We start from the raw sequence: 15,185 nt of genomic DNA on the forward strand, positions 1-15,185 counted from the left end.
AGGTACGGAAGGTCACAGCCAGATGCAACCACATCTCTATGTCCCACCCATGCTGCCACCTCTGTCAAAATGAACTAATATCATAAAGAGCATGACATTTTGGACTTGCCTCCTCAAAGATATTTAATTCATTTAGCCATGAAACTATCAAGGAATTCTCCAATAAAAGAGCTTTTAAAACAAAAAAAAAATCATGATTTCCAACTTTTACAAAAAGTATTTGTCAAAATATGGAACAGTTTTTCATGTAACTGTACTGGTCAAAATTTGTCCCTTACATACAAGTGTTCTGATGAGCCAGTTGTATATACATTACATGTAACAGTAAAGTTGAAGCATGCCGTTCGTCAACATATATCCAAAGTGTGAGAAATACAACTAAAGTTTCTTCATAGTTAATGATCTTCGGCACTGTAGCAGCATCTGGTGGTAGACACCTATTAACGTCCAGAAAATACAGTATCCATGTTATCGAATAATTACCTGTCTGCCAATACAAAACTTGAGCAAGAGCTTTTGTTACTTGGATAGATGCTCTAAGCTTCCTTATATATTTTCAGAATTTAAGTTATAAATATTAAATCACCTTCACATACAGATCTCTTACAAGTCTAGTTAGGAAATGTCTGCAAATACTTCTGGAAAAATTGGTTTTATTATGATACAGAAAACGCAGATTTCCAATTTGGAAACAGAGTTGTTGGATATATAAAACCAGTCCAAGGCATGTTCTTGACCGTAGAAAATGTTTCAATTGACAGATTGGTGACAATAGGCAGCTGCAAGGAATGTCACAATAATGTATTTAAACTTTAAAGATGCATACATGGAATACTTCAGATGAAAACATCAGTGTTACCATTACAGCAGTACATGTTTAATAAACGTGAGAACCTGCCTTTCTAGGAACAATTCATGGAGTTGTCAATCAACCCTAGTTGTCAATCAAACCTTTTGCATGTCCAATTGTGATTATGTAGAAGCGTTAAAGTACAGTGCTTAACTCTCTGGTTGTTGAGTTTTCCTTCGGTCTTGCTTTTGCCTGTTAAACACTAATAGAGAGAGATAGAGAGATATTGTATAGTTTTACAAAGAAAAGTTTCACATCACATTGCATTTATTTTTAAGTTCATTTATTATAGAGAATGCCATGCAAGTGAGATTTTTAATTTTACAAAACACATTGACCATGATTACAGTGCCACCTATGCTACTGAAAATGTTAGAAGGAGTATATTAATAGCAGTGGTTTACCTCTGGTGTAGGCTTTGTTTGCACTTGATTAAGTTTATGGATTTGGTTTATTGATGCAGCATTAACAGAGTTTTCAAATGGATCCAAACACGTAAAATACAAACTTTTGATTAAAGAACAGATGGTCAAATTCAAAATTTGTTTTAGTCATAAAAAGGAAGATGGAAAATGATCTATTTCCCATGTGAAGGCAACATTTGGAAAAGATAGTTCAATCTCCTGGTGAACAAAATAACCGTACACGCTCCTGTACAAATCTACTGAGTGATTAAATAACTATCACAATTTTGAAAACAGCAAGTTCACAGTTTCATGGGGATTGTCCAATAAATGTTCTCCACTAGCAATTTGTCATTCTCAGGCAGCCAAATGAACTGGACCAACTCAGTGATGTAATATCACTATTTATCGTAAAAAGTAAAGCCAGGACAGCAGATTAGAGAATACTCCCCCTGCCCCCCCAAAAAAAAGGCCTCTGTGCTAGAATGGTAATGGAAGCTACCTTCTCATCTCCAGTCACGTAAGATGATCTTTTAAGATGATTTCCGGTGCAAGCGTCTTGGCCAGTGAATAAAAACAACTGTGTTCCAAGTTTCTACTTTCACAAGCACTTAAAAACTCCGAAATAAAATTTTAAAATATTTATAAACTGAATGAGTTGATCAGTAGTTACACAATTCTTAATTTTATATATCGTTGTTGTGCATTAGTCTCTACGCTTGACAAGTCTTTTAGGTAACTGAATGTGAATATAGGCCACTTTCTCACTATTAAGCCTGCTGAAAAGTAGGGTTCTTTCCTAAGATTATTCTCTGCATTAATATCCTGAGAAATGCTGGGTATTTCATTTGAACAAGAATGTTTCTTCTTTCAATTGTAATATACTTCCCTGCAATGAAACATAATCATTCTTCCTTTAGCGTGACTACCTTCTCTACTAATTGCCCATACCCAACACAACTTTGACAAACTTTAAATATTCTACAAGTTTATTAACAAGTGAGAATCTGATGTGCCAACCTAAACATCTATATGATCCATAGCTATATTACAGTCCTTTAGAGCAGCCACTGCAAAAGCATTAAAAACATAGGATGTATCAGTATTCCCAAAACACTTGATTAAACAGCAATGTGAGGGATTTCACAGTGGTTTATAACCATGGGAAAAATTATTTTCAATAAAGCAAACAAGATTTCTGTAGAGGTTAATTTGCAGTAACGGTCAACCATCACGCAAATTCTAACATATTGATAATCATCCTGCAAGAATAGTAATTAAAACCTGAATTATTTTTCATGAAGTACCATTGTGCATAATTCCCACAGTCTCAGTAATGCACCTATGAGGTGTCCTGGGTATTTCTGTGTAACAGTTGACCACTATTCTCAGGATGAACTTCAGCCTGTCAAGTCATCTTGCACAACCAATACCTAACCCTGTCTCAATATTGCCCATGGCAATAATAACAAAAGGTAGCTAAAAGAATTCAAAGAGGAGTAAAAACAAACGTATACATACACTCAAAATACTCTAGCAGCTCCAATGCAGCATGACAGACAACATATCAAGTCTACACACACACACACCAAAATAATAATCTCTCTATTTCCTGTAATAATTTTTTCTAATCAATGTTAAATAATTATTACTCAATAAACAATAATAAAGTTAGTGGGGTTGCCATGGCAGTTCTACATACAACAGATCGAAAAAGATCAGTTAAACCCATATAGACTTTTAACTGCATCGAACTGTGGGACAAATACCCTCAGTAATCTAAGACAGCATGTACTGAAGGAAAAGGAAATTATGTGCAAAACTGGACCGTAATGGATAATAGTTCTTCCAAACAAAAAAGATACTGTAACTGTAAGTAATACCATACATTTCACCATAAAATAAAAATACATTATGCCCATTAGTTACAATGTTAAATACAATGGTCCACAGGTGAGTTTATCTCGGGACATTACATATCCTCCACGCTGTTTAACAGTGTGCTGGGAAACCAATTATATGGGTTTGCAGATCGATATGTTGTATAAAAAGTTACCCTACTTTATCAAGGAGCAGATTATAGAAAAACAAGGCAGATGTTTTACTGATCTCTACTGATTCAGTTCCATGCTTCTATTTGTGGTTTCAGTGGGTCCACTTAATGTTTTGCTGTGTACCATTGAATAGCTAAAGGCAGCACTGCTACATGGCGGGAAATCGAGACCTGAAATACGGGAGAGTGTTTTCATGGTACCTGGGGGCCTTCCTGGGCTGACCCGGTATCCCGCTGCCTTGGTAGTTCCTAAAGGTCTGCCTGGGCTGGTCTTGAAACCCGCTGCCTTTGTTGTTCCCAAAGGTCGGCCGGTACTGGTTCTGTACCCAGCAGCTTTGGTCGTCCCTGATGGCCGTCCTCGTTTCCCTGCTCGAAAAATGTTTTTCCTTCTTTTCAGGTCATTCTGAGCTTCTGCATTTCTTCCAACACCCATTTGTGAATTTGGCTCCTCCAGCGATTCTTGTTTTACGCAGCTCATCGGCTTATAGCTGTTTCCATAAAGTTTGTCCGGTTGGGAAGAACACAAGTCAAAGTGGTCATTGCTGCTCACGTCATCAGCACTGAATGTCACCTCCTTCTCCGGCTCACAGCAGCCAGTGTTACTGCAGCCAACTGGATGCGTAATTTCTAAGAATTAAATTAGGGACACATTTTAAAATAGTCTATGATTACTTCAGTAAAAAAATCTAACAAATTACTACATAAATGAAAATTACCATCAGACTGGATTGCTGAATACACATCATTTTCAAATAAATAAAATTCGTGTAATTCATTCAAACTCGATGCGAGGAATATCAAGTACAAATTCAAAACTGTTTATAGTCAAATTAAGTCTCTGCCGAACTGCCCTATCCAGAGTATTCAAAATGTACCTTTTCAAATTAATTTACTATCTTATCTCTAGGATTATCTCATAAACTACTTCAAAGTTTCAAGTGCTCAACTCTCTTTAATCTTTCAATAATTATAATTTGGAAGGGTATTATGGCTGTGATAGTCAACAGGGCATGGAAACAACCTGGGGTATCACTTCAGATATGATCCCAATGCCTCATTTGTGAAGCTTAACTTTTCTAACTTTGTATTCAATTCCCCTTCAACAAATGATAATATTCTATTAGCTTGCTTAATTACTTGCCATATCTGCACATTGACAACCAGTTCCCTTTACATCACTTGAACTTATAAGGCTAATGTCACTGGACTAGTAATCCAGAACCCCAGGTTAATGGGAACATGGATTGAATGCCACCATGACAGATTGTGAAATTTAACTGAAAGGAAAATCTCAAATTAAAAAGCTAGTCAGCGGCAACCATGTAACTGGTATCAATTGTCATCAATGTCCTTTAGGGAGGGACATCTTCTATCCATAAATGGTCTAGCCTACATGAGATACGAGACTCACAACAATGTGGCAGACTCTTAAGTGCTGTCTGAAATGAACTAGGTCCCACTCAGCAATGGTAATTAGGAATCAGTGACAAATGCTGGCCTTACAAGTAATGTCTACATCTCTTACAAGAATAAAGAGAGCAAAATTTCACAGCTCTGTAATCTGTCCTCATTTAGATAAAATACTTTTCATTCTGCCTGCCAAAATAGATAATTTAACTTTTTCCCAGGTAGTACATCATTTGTCAGATCTCTGCTCACTCACTTAACCAATCTATACCATTTTGAAACCTTGTTATGTCATTCAAAAAAAAGGAAGACAAAAAAAAACCCCAAGGTAATTGGAGGCCAGTTAGCTTAATACCTACCAGTGGGAAAAAGTTTATCATTAAGAGCTGTGAGAGCACTGTATTTACAAATGGATCAAAATCAAGCAAAGGTAGCATGGCTTAGGAAGATGAAACCATGATTTCCAAATTTAATAAAATTCTTTAAGGAAATGAGCATGCAGAATAGGTAAAACAGTAAATAAAGGAATAGATGAAGTACATGCAATATACTTGGAGTTTAAAAGGCATTTGATAAGGTACTGCACATAAGGCTATTTAATAAGAGCCTGTGTGGTGTTTGAGATAGCATCTTAGCTTACTTAGAGGACTGGCTAACTAACTGAAAACAAAGAGCTAAGATAAGCAGTCATTTTAGGATGGTAACCTGTAACTAACAGATTGTGCCCTAGCACTAATCTCTGTGACAATTAATAACGATTTTTTTTAGATTAGACTTACAGTGTGGAAACAGGCCCTTCGGCCCAACAAGTCCACACCGACCCGCCGAAGCGCAACCCACCCATACCCCTACATTTACCCCTTACCTAACACTACGGGCAATTTAGCTTGGCCAATTCACCTGACCCGCACATCTTTGGACTGTGGGAGGAAACCGGAGCACCCGGAGGAAACCCACGCAGACACGGGGAGAACGTGCAAACTCCACACAGTCAGTCGCCTGAGTCGGGAATTGAACCCGGGTCTACAGGCGCTGTGAGGCAGCAGTGCTAACCACTGTGCCACCGTGCCGCCCATGATATATATTGATGACTTGGATGAAGGAAGTAAATGCACTATTGCCAAGTTTGCAGATGACACAAAAATAGGTGGGAAGGCAAATGGTGAGGATGACAGAGGAATAGTCAAGTGACTGGACAAACACTTCGCATATGGAATATATGTGGAAAAATGTGATGTTGCGCACTTTGGCAGGAAGAACAGATGAAGTGAATGTTATGTAATGGGAGAAAGATAGCAGAAATTTGCAGCACAAAGAGGTTTGGGAATTCCTTGTGCATGCATCTCAAAAAGCTAGGACTCAGGTTCAGTAGGTAGTGGGATGCTGCTGCTTCTTTAACAAGGTTATATTGTCCTTTTTTTCCCCAGAGAGGTTGTAAATGCATAGACTCCAGAAAGTCTGTTTTTTATGAGCTTTAGGTCCAATTTGATTATAGCTAACAGATACTGCCTCAGGCAAAAGGCTTTCAAGTTTAAAAAAAACTTGTACAACGAAAGGGGAGTAGTTAGTTTTCCCAGCTCAGCTTTTCTCTGTTTTGGTTTGGTTGTAGCTGTCTGGCTGTACAGAGCAAGCAGGCAGTCGGTTTTGAGGCTGCTGGTCAAAGAAACAGCTACATGGAAGAAAGTGTTCCATGCTGAATCTTTCTACCATCTCTCTCTCTCTCTTTCTCTCTCCTGTAAGACCCTGTATTTGATTGTATCTTTTTTTGCCAAGGGACCTTTATGGGGATTGTTGAAAGTATTTGGAACAGCATAATTAATTTAGGATAATCTGTTAAGACTTTGGATAGGCTGTTATTGTATATTCGGTTCTCTTTTGTTTGTGTTTCAATCAGTAATCTTGCAAGAAAATTTTGTTTTGTTTAAAACTAAAGTGGTTGGGCCAGCTCATCACTCCTAGAATATCCACTCTGCACCTGCTCAAAACAACCGACAAAGTTAGGGTCCAGGTAACCTTCCTGAAATGTTTTGAAGGGGTCTGGTCTATAACAGTGGGAAGGCAGACAAATGGGCTTTTGTTCATAAGGATTCAAATATGAAAATAAAGAAATCTTGCTAAAACAATATAAGTTATTAATCAAATCATACATAGAATTCGGAGGAAAGATACACTGACTTTGGAGGCAGTCCAGAGAAGGTTCACAAAGGTTGATTGAGTATAGAGAGATTTTCTAAATGCGGAGAATTCTCTCAGTGGAGCTTATTAGAATGAGAGGTAATCTATTGAAATATATAAAATTCTTAGACAGCTTGATAGAGCAGATAGGGAGCCGTGGTTTCAATTTGTGGGCTTCTAGGAATCTCATTTTCACAAATAGTGAATCTATGAAATTCCTTACCACAGAAAGCTGTTGAGGCGGAGTCATATTTTAGGATGAGAACAGGTTTTACTTAGTAAGTGAATCAAAGGTTAAATGGGAAAAGGCAAAGTGGAATGGAAGATTATCGAATCATTGAGATAGTACTACTATTCAAATGGGCTCTATGATCTGTTTTGGCTCCAACCATTCATGGTCTCTGATGGTCTTCACAACATATTCCCCACCCATTTTGTGTCAATAAAAAAAAATTCAATAACATCTTCAGTCCTTTCATCCAATTTATGCAAAGTGTAAAAAGGTAAGGCCCCAAAACTACTTCCAGTTGCACACCACATTACAATTTACCCACCAGAAAATTACCCATTAAAGCCTTCTTTTTCCTAGTAACACTCAATCTTGTATCCATACCAATGTTACTATCTAAACCAGATATTTTATTTTCCTTCATAACATTTGATGCAACACTCTGTATAAATGCCTTTTGGAAATCTAAGTACAGTACATCCATCATGTGCCTGGCTATAAAATATTGAATAATAGCTTCCAACATGTACCCTATGACAGATGTTAAGCTAACTGGCCTATGATTTCCTGTGTTCTGTTGCCATCCCTTGTATTTAAAATTGAGTTATGATCAATATTTTCCAACTTAATGGAACCTTCCCCAAATTTAAGAAATTAAATTAAAATCAATGTATTAAATATGCATTAACCACTTCTTTTTAGACCCTTGAATGAAGTCCATCTGGGCCCGGGGACTAGTCAGTGTGCAAGTCCAACAATTTGCTCAGTTCCATTTCCCTGATTATCATAACTTGGAGTTAGGCCTTCCCTACCATTTCCTAATTTATAGCTATTTCCAGGACATTATTTGTATATTCTATAGTGAAGACTAATGCAAAATACCCACTTAATTCTTCTGCCATCTCTTTATTTATTTTCCATCATTACTTCCCTGGATTCACTTTCTATAAGACCAACATTCACACTGTTAACTCTTTACATTATAAAGGGTATATAGGGTATCTATAGAAACTGTGAATATCTGTTTTTACATTTCTAGCTAGGTTTCTTCGCATTCCAATCTTTTAGCTCCTCATTGTTCTTTTACTCTTAGGCTCACAGAGCTGTACAGCATAGAAACAGACCCTTCAGTCCAACTCATCCATGCCAACCAATTATCCTAAATTAATCCAATCCCATTTGCCAGCATTTGGCCCGTATCCTTCTGAAGTCTTTCCTATTCATATACTGATTCAGATGCCTTTTAACTATTGTAATTGTATCAGCCTCCATCACTTCCTCTGGCAGCTCATTCCATACACCCAGCACACTCTTTATGAAAACGTTGCTCCTAAGATCCCATTTAAATCCTTCCTTTCTCACCTTAAACCTATGCCCTCTACTTCTGGACTCCCCCACCCCAGGGAAAAGACCTTGGCAATTCACCCTTTTCATGTTTCACAATATCCTTCTGATAGGAGGGAGACCTGAAATGAATGCAGTAGTTCAAAAGTGGCTTGACCAATGTCCTATACAGCTGCAACATGTCCTGCCAACTCCTAAACTCAATGCATTGACCTATAAAAACAAGCTTATCAAACACCACCTTCACTATCCTGGTCTACCTGCGACTCCACTTTCAAGGAACTATGAACCTGCACTCCGGTGTCTCTTTGTTCAGCAACACTCCCTTGGATCTTACCATTAAGTGTATAAATCCTGCCCTGATTTGCCTTTCCAAATGCAGCACATCACATTTATTGAAATTAAATTCCAACTACCACTTCTTGGTCCATTGACCCATCTGATCAAGGTTCCATTGTAGTCTGAGGTAACCTTCTTTACGGTCTACTACACCTCCAATTTTGGTCTTATTTGCCTCCTCCTACATTCACATCCAAATCATTTTATATAAATGACAAAAAGCAGGGACCCAGGACCGATCCTTGTGACACACCATTGGTCACAGGCCTCCAGTCTAAAATGCAACACACCACCACCCTCCGTCTTCTACATTTGAGCCAGTTCTGTATTCAAATGGCTAGTTCTCCATGTGATCTAACCTTCCTAACAGTCTATCATGGGGAACCTTATCAAATGTCTTAGTAAAATCCAGATAGATCACATGCACTATTCTGCCCTCATCAATCCTCTTTGTTACTTCTTCAAAAAAAAAACTCAAGTTAACAAGGCACGATTTATCACATGCAAAGCCATGTTGAACAAAGAACATAGAACAGTGCAATCTTTCTGCACTTGACGTTGTGTCAACCCTTTATCCTACTCTAAAATCACACTAACCTACTTGCCCTTCACTTTACTATCATCCATATGCCTTTCCAAAGGTTGCTTAAAATGTCCCTAATGTATCTGCCTCTACCACCACTGCTGGCAGTGTATTCCAATCACCCACCACTCTAAGTAAAGAACTTACCTATGACATCTCCCCTAAAGCTTCCTCTAATCACCTTAAAACTATGCCCCCTTCTGATGGCCATTTCTGCCCTGAGAAAAAGTCTATGGCTACCCAGTCTATGTCTCTCTTGTACACCTCTATTAAGTCACCTCTTATTGTTCTTTGTTCCAATGAGGAAAGCCCTAGCTCCCTCAACCTTTCTCCACTAGACATACCTTCTAGTGCAGGCAGCATCCTGGTAAATCTCCTCTGCTCCCTCCCTAAAGCTTCCACATCCTTCCTATAATGAGGTGACCAGAACTGAACACAATATTCCAAGTGTGGCCTAAACCGGGCTTTATAGAGCTGCAGGATAACTTCTTAAACTCAATTCCCCTGCTAATGAAAGCCAACACACCATATGCCTCCTTGACAAACCTATCAATTTGGGTGGCAATTTTGGGAGATCTATGGGTGTGGACCCCAAGATCCCTCTGTTTCTCCACTGCCAAGAATCTTACTTTAACCCTGTAATCTGCGTTCATATTTGACCTTCCAAAAATGAACCACTTAACACTTTTCCAAGCTGAACTCCATTTGCCACTTCTCGGCCCAGTTCTGCATCCTGTAGGTTGCAATGGGACATCAACAGCCCTCCATATTATCCACAACTCCAACTTTCGTGTCATCGGCAAACTTACTCACCCACCCCTCCACTTCCTCATCCAAATCATTCATAAAACTCATAATTAACAGAGCTCTCAGAACAGATCCCTGTGGAACACCACTGGCCACTCAGCTCGAGGCTGAATCCTTTCCATCAACTATCACTCTCTATCTTCTATGGTCCAGTCAATTCTGCATCCAGATAGCCAAATTCCACTGTATCCCATACCTCCTTATTTTCTGAATGAGCCTACCATGGGGAACTTTATTAAGCACCTTGCTTAAATCCACATACACAACATCCACTGCTCTACCTTCTACAATATGTTTTGTCACCTCCTCAAAAGAATTCAATAATGCTTGTGAGGCATGACCTGCCCTTCACAAACCCATTCTGACTATCAAACAATGCTTTTTCAAATAATCATAAATTCTGTCTCTCCGAACCCTCTCCAATAATTTGCCCACTACTGATGGAAGACTGACTGGTCGGTAATTCCCAGGGTTATCCCCATTCCCTTTCTCAAACAAGGGAATAACATTTTCCACCCTCCAATCATCTGGTACTACTCCACTGGACAGTGAGGACTCAAAGATCATCACAAAAGTGCAGAAATCTTTTCCCTCACTTCCCATAGTAACCTTGGGTATATCCCATCTGGCCTAGGGGACTTAACTAATCTTATTTTTTTTCCAAAGTTTCCAGCATATCCTCCTTCTTAACATCAACCTGTTTGAGCATATTGGCCTGTTTCACGCTGTTCTCGCAAACAAGGTCACTCTCACTTGTGAATACTGAAGCAAAGTATTCATTAAGGACTCCCCTACCTCCTCCAACTCCAGGAACATTTCCTCCACTATCCCTGATCTGCTTTATCCTCACTCTGGACATCCTCTTGTTTCTCATATATACCTTGGGGCTTTCCTTAATCTTACCTGCCAAGACATTTTCATACCCCCTTCCAGCTCTCCTAATTCCATTCTTCAGTTCCTTCCTGGCTACTTTGTAACCGTCTAGAGTCTGATCCTTGCTTCCTCAAACTTAAGTAAGCTTCCTTCTTCCTCTTGACTACGTGTTCTACATCTCTTGTCATCCAAGGTTCCTTCACCCTTCCATCCCTTCCTTGCTTTAGTGGGACAAATCCTATTTCCCTGAACACCTTCACATTTCTGTTGACTATCTATATTCAGTCCTTGGCTTTCCAAGTACATGTAAATCCTGTCCCTAAAAGATTCCCACCAACAATTTTCCCACCAATGTTTATAGTTCCCTGATGTTTCCTTACCGGCTTTAAATATAAGCATCATATTAGCCAACCTCCAGTCTTCTGTCACCTCACCTGTGACTATTTTTTGCTGCTCTTTTATATTCTGTCTAATACCCTGGGCGACCACCCATCTTCGTACAAATAAATGATTTCTCTTTAGACTAGATACTTATTTTCTCCAAAACATTAACCACACATGGCAGGGCCCCACCTTGGAATATTCCTTTCTCCATGGATGATGTCAGTCTGTGTTTTCCAAAAAAGCCCTTAAAATGTCTACCATGGCATCTCTATTGACACTCACCTTAGACAAATTGTAGTTAGTTTTATTTTCATGCCCTCCTAATTTAGGGGCAACGACGGCCTAGTGGTATTATCGCTGGACGGTTAATCTAAAGATCCAGGTCACGTTCTGGGAACCGGTGTTCAGGCAGATGCAACTTGAATTCAAAATTTTAAAAATCTGGAATTAAGAGTCTAATGATGACCATGGATTCATTGTAGACGGTCAGAAAACACCCATCTAGTTCAATAATGCCCTTTAGAGAAGGAGACTGCCATTCTTACCTGGTCTGGATTAGACTGGACTCCAGATCGACAGCAATGTGGTTGACTCTTTACTGTCCTATGGATGGAGAACAGATGTTGGCCTAGCCAGTGACACCCCCACCCCATGAACGAACAAAAAGAAACCCTTCATTTAGTTCAAAACCCCTTCCCTCCCCCAAATGAATTTAAAATTCAATCACATTCTGATTACTGGTACCTAGGGGCACTTTCACAATATTACAATTAATTCATCCTACACAATATCAAGTGTAGTATAGCATACTATCTGGTTGGATCCAGAAAGTGTTGGTGTAAAAAACAGTTTTGAAAACATATTAGGCATTTCTCACCTTGGCTGCCTTTGCCCAGTCTATAATCCTTATGACTATCACCACACTTTAAAATGATAAGCTTTCATCACGTGTTCCTTTATATGTTGTGCTTTTGTGTGGTTCGTATTAGGGGAGATCTATATTTTAAATCTGGGAATTTAAAAAAAAGGCAGAAGACAGATAATAATAAAGGATTTTACTTATCCCACTGTTAACTGGGATAGATTTAATATGAAAAGAATTGATGGAGCAGAACTGTTGAGGTGCACTCAGGGCAATGTTTTGTTCCATATGCAGCAAGCCCGACAAATTGAGAGGGTACAGTGTTTCAGGAAATGAAGCTAGGCATGTGAAGGAACAACCTGTATCAAAATTTAATTAGTTTTAACATAACTATGGAAAAGGTAGAACATCAGTTAGAATTCTAAATTGGGAAAACACAATTTTACTAAGCCGACGAGTGATTTAGATTAAATAGCCTGGACACCGAAGGTAAATCAGTGTCAGAGCATGGGGAAGCATTCAGAAGAGAGATTAAAGGGTTTCAGAGTCAACATATTCCCATAAAGAAAAATGGGTGAAAGCACCAAATCTAGAGCCCTGATTGTCAAACAGCTTACAGAACAAGTTAGGGAAAAACAGAAAAGCACTTGTCCACCCAGCAGGAACTCAATATTGTTGAGAGCTAAGATTATAGAACATGGAGGGATAAAATTAAAGGAAATTCAGAAAGCAAAGGGAGGGCATGATAGAATATTGGCAATCAAAATCAAGGTAAATCAGAGTAAGAGGATAACTAAGTAAACAGTAGACCTATAAAAGTAACCCATGTAAAAGTTAAACAGGTTTCTTTTTTCTTTCATTGGATATGGACATCCTTGGCAAAGCTAGCATCTGTTGCAAGGGCAGTTAAGAGTCAAAACAACTACATAACTGCAGGTCTGGAGTCACATGTAGGTCAGACCAGGTAAGGATGGCAGATTTCCTTCTCTAAAGGACTATTAATTTTTCTGACAATTGATGATAATTCTCATGGCCAACATTATTGAAATTTGCTTTATGTCCTAGAATTTAAATTCTATGAATAAATCTCTCAGTTTGCATGATGATTTTGAACCCACTTCCCCAAAGTATCAGCCTGGGCCTCTAGATTAATAGTCCAGCAACTTAGTTACTATGCCACATTCTACCCTGAAACAGGTAAGATGAGATGTTGGTATGTTTCCAAACAAATACTATGCTGTTTCTTAAAAATACTATGTATCTGACTTCACAAGAGGGAACAATGCAGGTTTTACTAAGATGTGTAGTATGAAGAATCAGGTGTGACAAAGACAGGGATAGGATAAGTATTAATGAGATTAGCATCCTTATGTCAATAGGGCAAGATCGAGTTTACTCAAAATGGAGATGTGATGCAGTTTGGGAAGTCAAACAAAGCATAACAAAAATACACAATTAATAGAAGGATATTGAGAGGTACTGAGAAAGTTAGGGACTGAATATCCAGGAAGTCCCTGAAGTTTGCAGGACAGGCTAGTAATGTGCTAAAAGGTCATGTGGAATTCTTTATTTTATTAGCACATAGAATAAAGAGCAAAAAAGTTATGCCAGAACTGCACAAATTATTAGTTAGGCCACAACTTGCACTAACTTCTGCAGTTTTGGTCACTTCAAAAATCAGAAAGGATATAATTGCTGAAGAGAAGATATTGCCAAAACTGAAAAATGCAGCTAATAGAAAGAAATGGACAGGTTGGAGACGTTTCCTGTGAAATCAAGAAGATACAGGAGAGATTTGAGCAGATGCCCAAAATTGTGAGAACCTTGATATAGTGAATGGGAAAGGGCTATTTACCTCAGCAAAGTGGTCAGTGACTAGGAGACTTGGATTTAAGTAGAAAGATTAGATGGAGTTGAGGAATTTTTTTTCACCCAGAGGTTGACATAAATCTGGAACTCATTGCCTGAAAGAGTAATGAAGGCAAAAGCCTCAATTCAATTAAAGAGTGTGTCTGGTTATGAACCTCAAATACCTGATTGTCAAACAGCTTACAGATCAAGTTAAGGAAAAACAGGAAAGCACTTGTCCACCAGCAGGAACTCAATATTGTTGAAAGCTAAGAGTATAGAACATGGAGGTGTAAAATTAAAGGAAATTAGGAAAGCAAAGGGAGGGCATAATCAAGTGCTGGAAAGTGTGATTACGCAGGGTGACTTGCTTTTGGGCTGGCACAGATGCATTAGAAGTAGTAATCTCTTTCAGTGCTGTACACTTTCATTCTAAGCTTTAATGTTCAGTTCACTACAATGCAAGTTGAGTCTCCTGTCATACAAGCTCAGCTCATTACTGTACCAGTAATCTGAGTAGTTGAAATGGTCAACTATAGACAACATGAAAGTCAGGGACTGTCCGGATTACCTCCTCAGCTGATTACTGCAAAGCTGGAAGAAATGGCTGTGACAATAATGGCACAAATTCTGTTGAGTACAGTAGAGCTTCTCCACAGTTGACCAGGCAGCAGAAGTAATGATTAAGCAGTCTGCTCTACCATATTTCATGTGGCAAAATAACTTTAGTGCCAACTTGTATTTATATGGCTCACTAGATTTGGAGCCACATGGGTAACAGATGGGTGGTGTCACCCAATAAAGTACCTTCAAGTTTGCCATGGTGGCTTAAGATGATGGGATGGTAGACTGCAATAGCATGAAGGCACAACGATTGCTGCCAGGAAACTAGGCATTGACCTTCATAATAAGTCAAGGGCAGTGATACACTAGCTGGAATTTGAGGGGATGCAGTCCCTTTTGGTTACATTGCTTCATGGGTGCTACATGTCAACTCTACAGTTTGAATGCTTGTATTGGCACCTTG

At 38.8% G+C, this 15,185-nt stretch overlaps 1 protein-coding gene across 3 annotated transcripts in view; it reads right to left on the minus strand.

The window, feature by feature from the left end:
- Nucleotides 1-722: 722 nt before the first annotated feature.
- c16h5orf24 (chromosome 16 C5orf24 homolog) overlaps nt 723-15,185 on the minus strand; it is a 33,015-nt gene continuing 18,552 nt past the window's right edge. Inside the window, exons 2-3 of one of the 3 annotated variants that reach the window (XM_060837264.1) lie at nt 3,509-3,934; nt 723-1,052 (exon numbers count right to left, since the gene is read on the minus strand). In XM_060837264.1, the coding sequence (XP_060693247.1) occupies nt 1,000-1,052; nt 3,509-3,934 (479 nt within the window). In that variant the 3' untranslated portion in view covers nt 723-999. Of the gene's footprint in view, nt 1,053-1,097; nt 3,935-15,185 lie in introns of those variants that run through there. The other 2 variants (XM_060837261.1, XM_060837262.1) reach the window with 2 other exon arrangements.

The sequence above is a fragment of the Hemiscyllium ocellatum genome, chromosome 16, assembly GCF_020745735.1.
Source record: "Hemiscyllium ocellatum isolate sHemOce1 chromosome 16, sHemOce1.pat.X.cur, whole genome shotgun sequence".
NCBI classification, from domain to species: Eukaryota; Metazoa; Chordata; class Chondrichthyes; order Orectolobiformes; family Hemiscylliidae; genus Hemiscyllium; species Hemiscyllium ocellatum.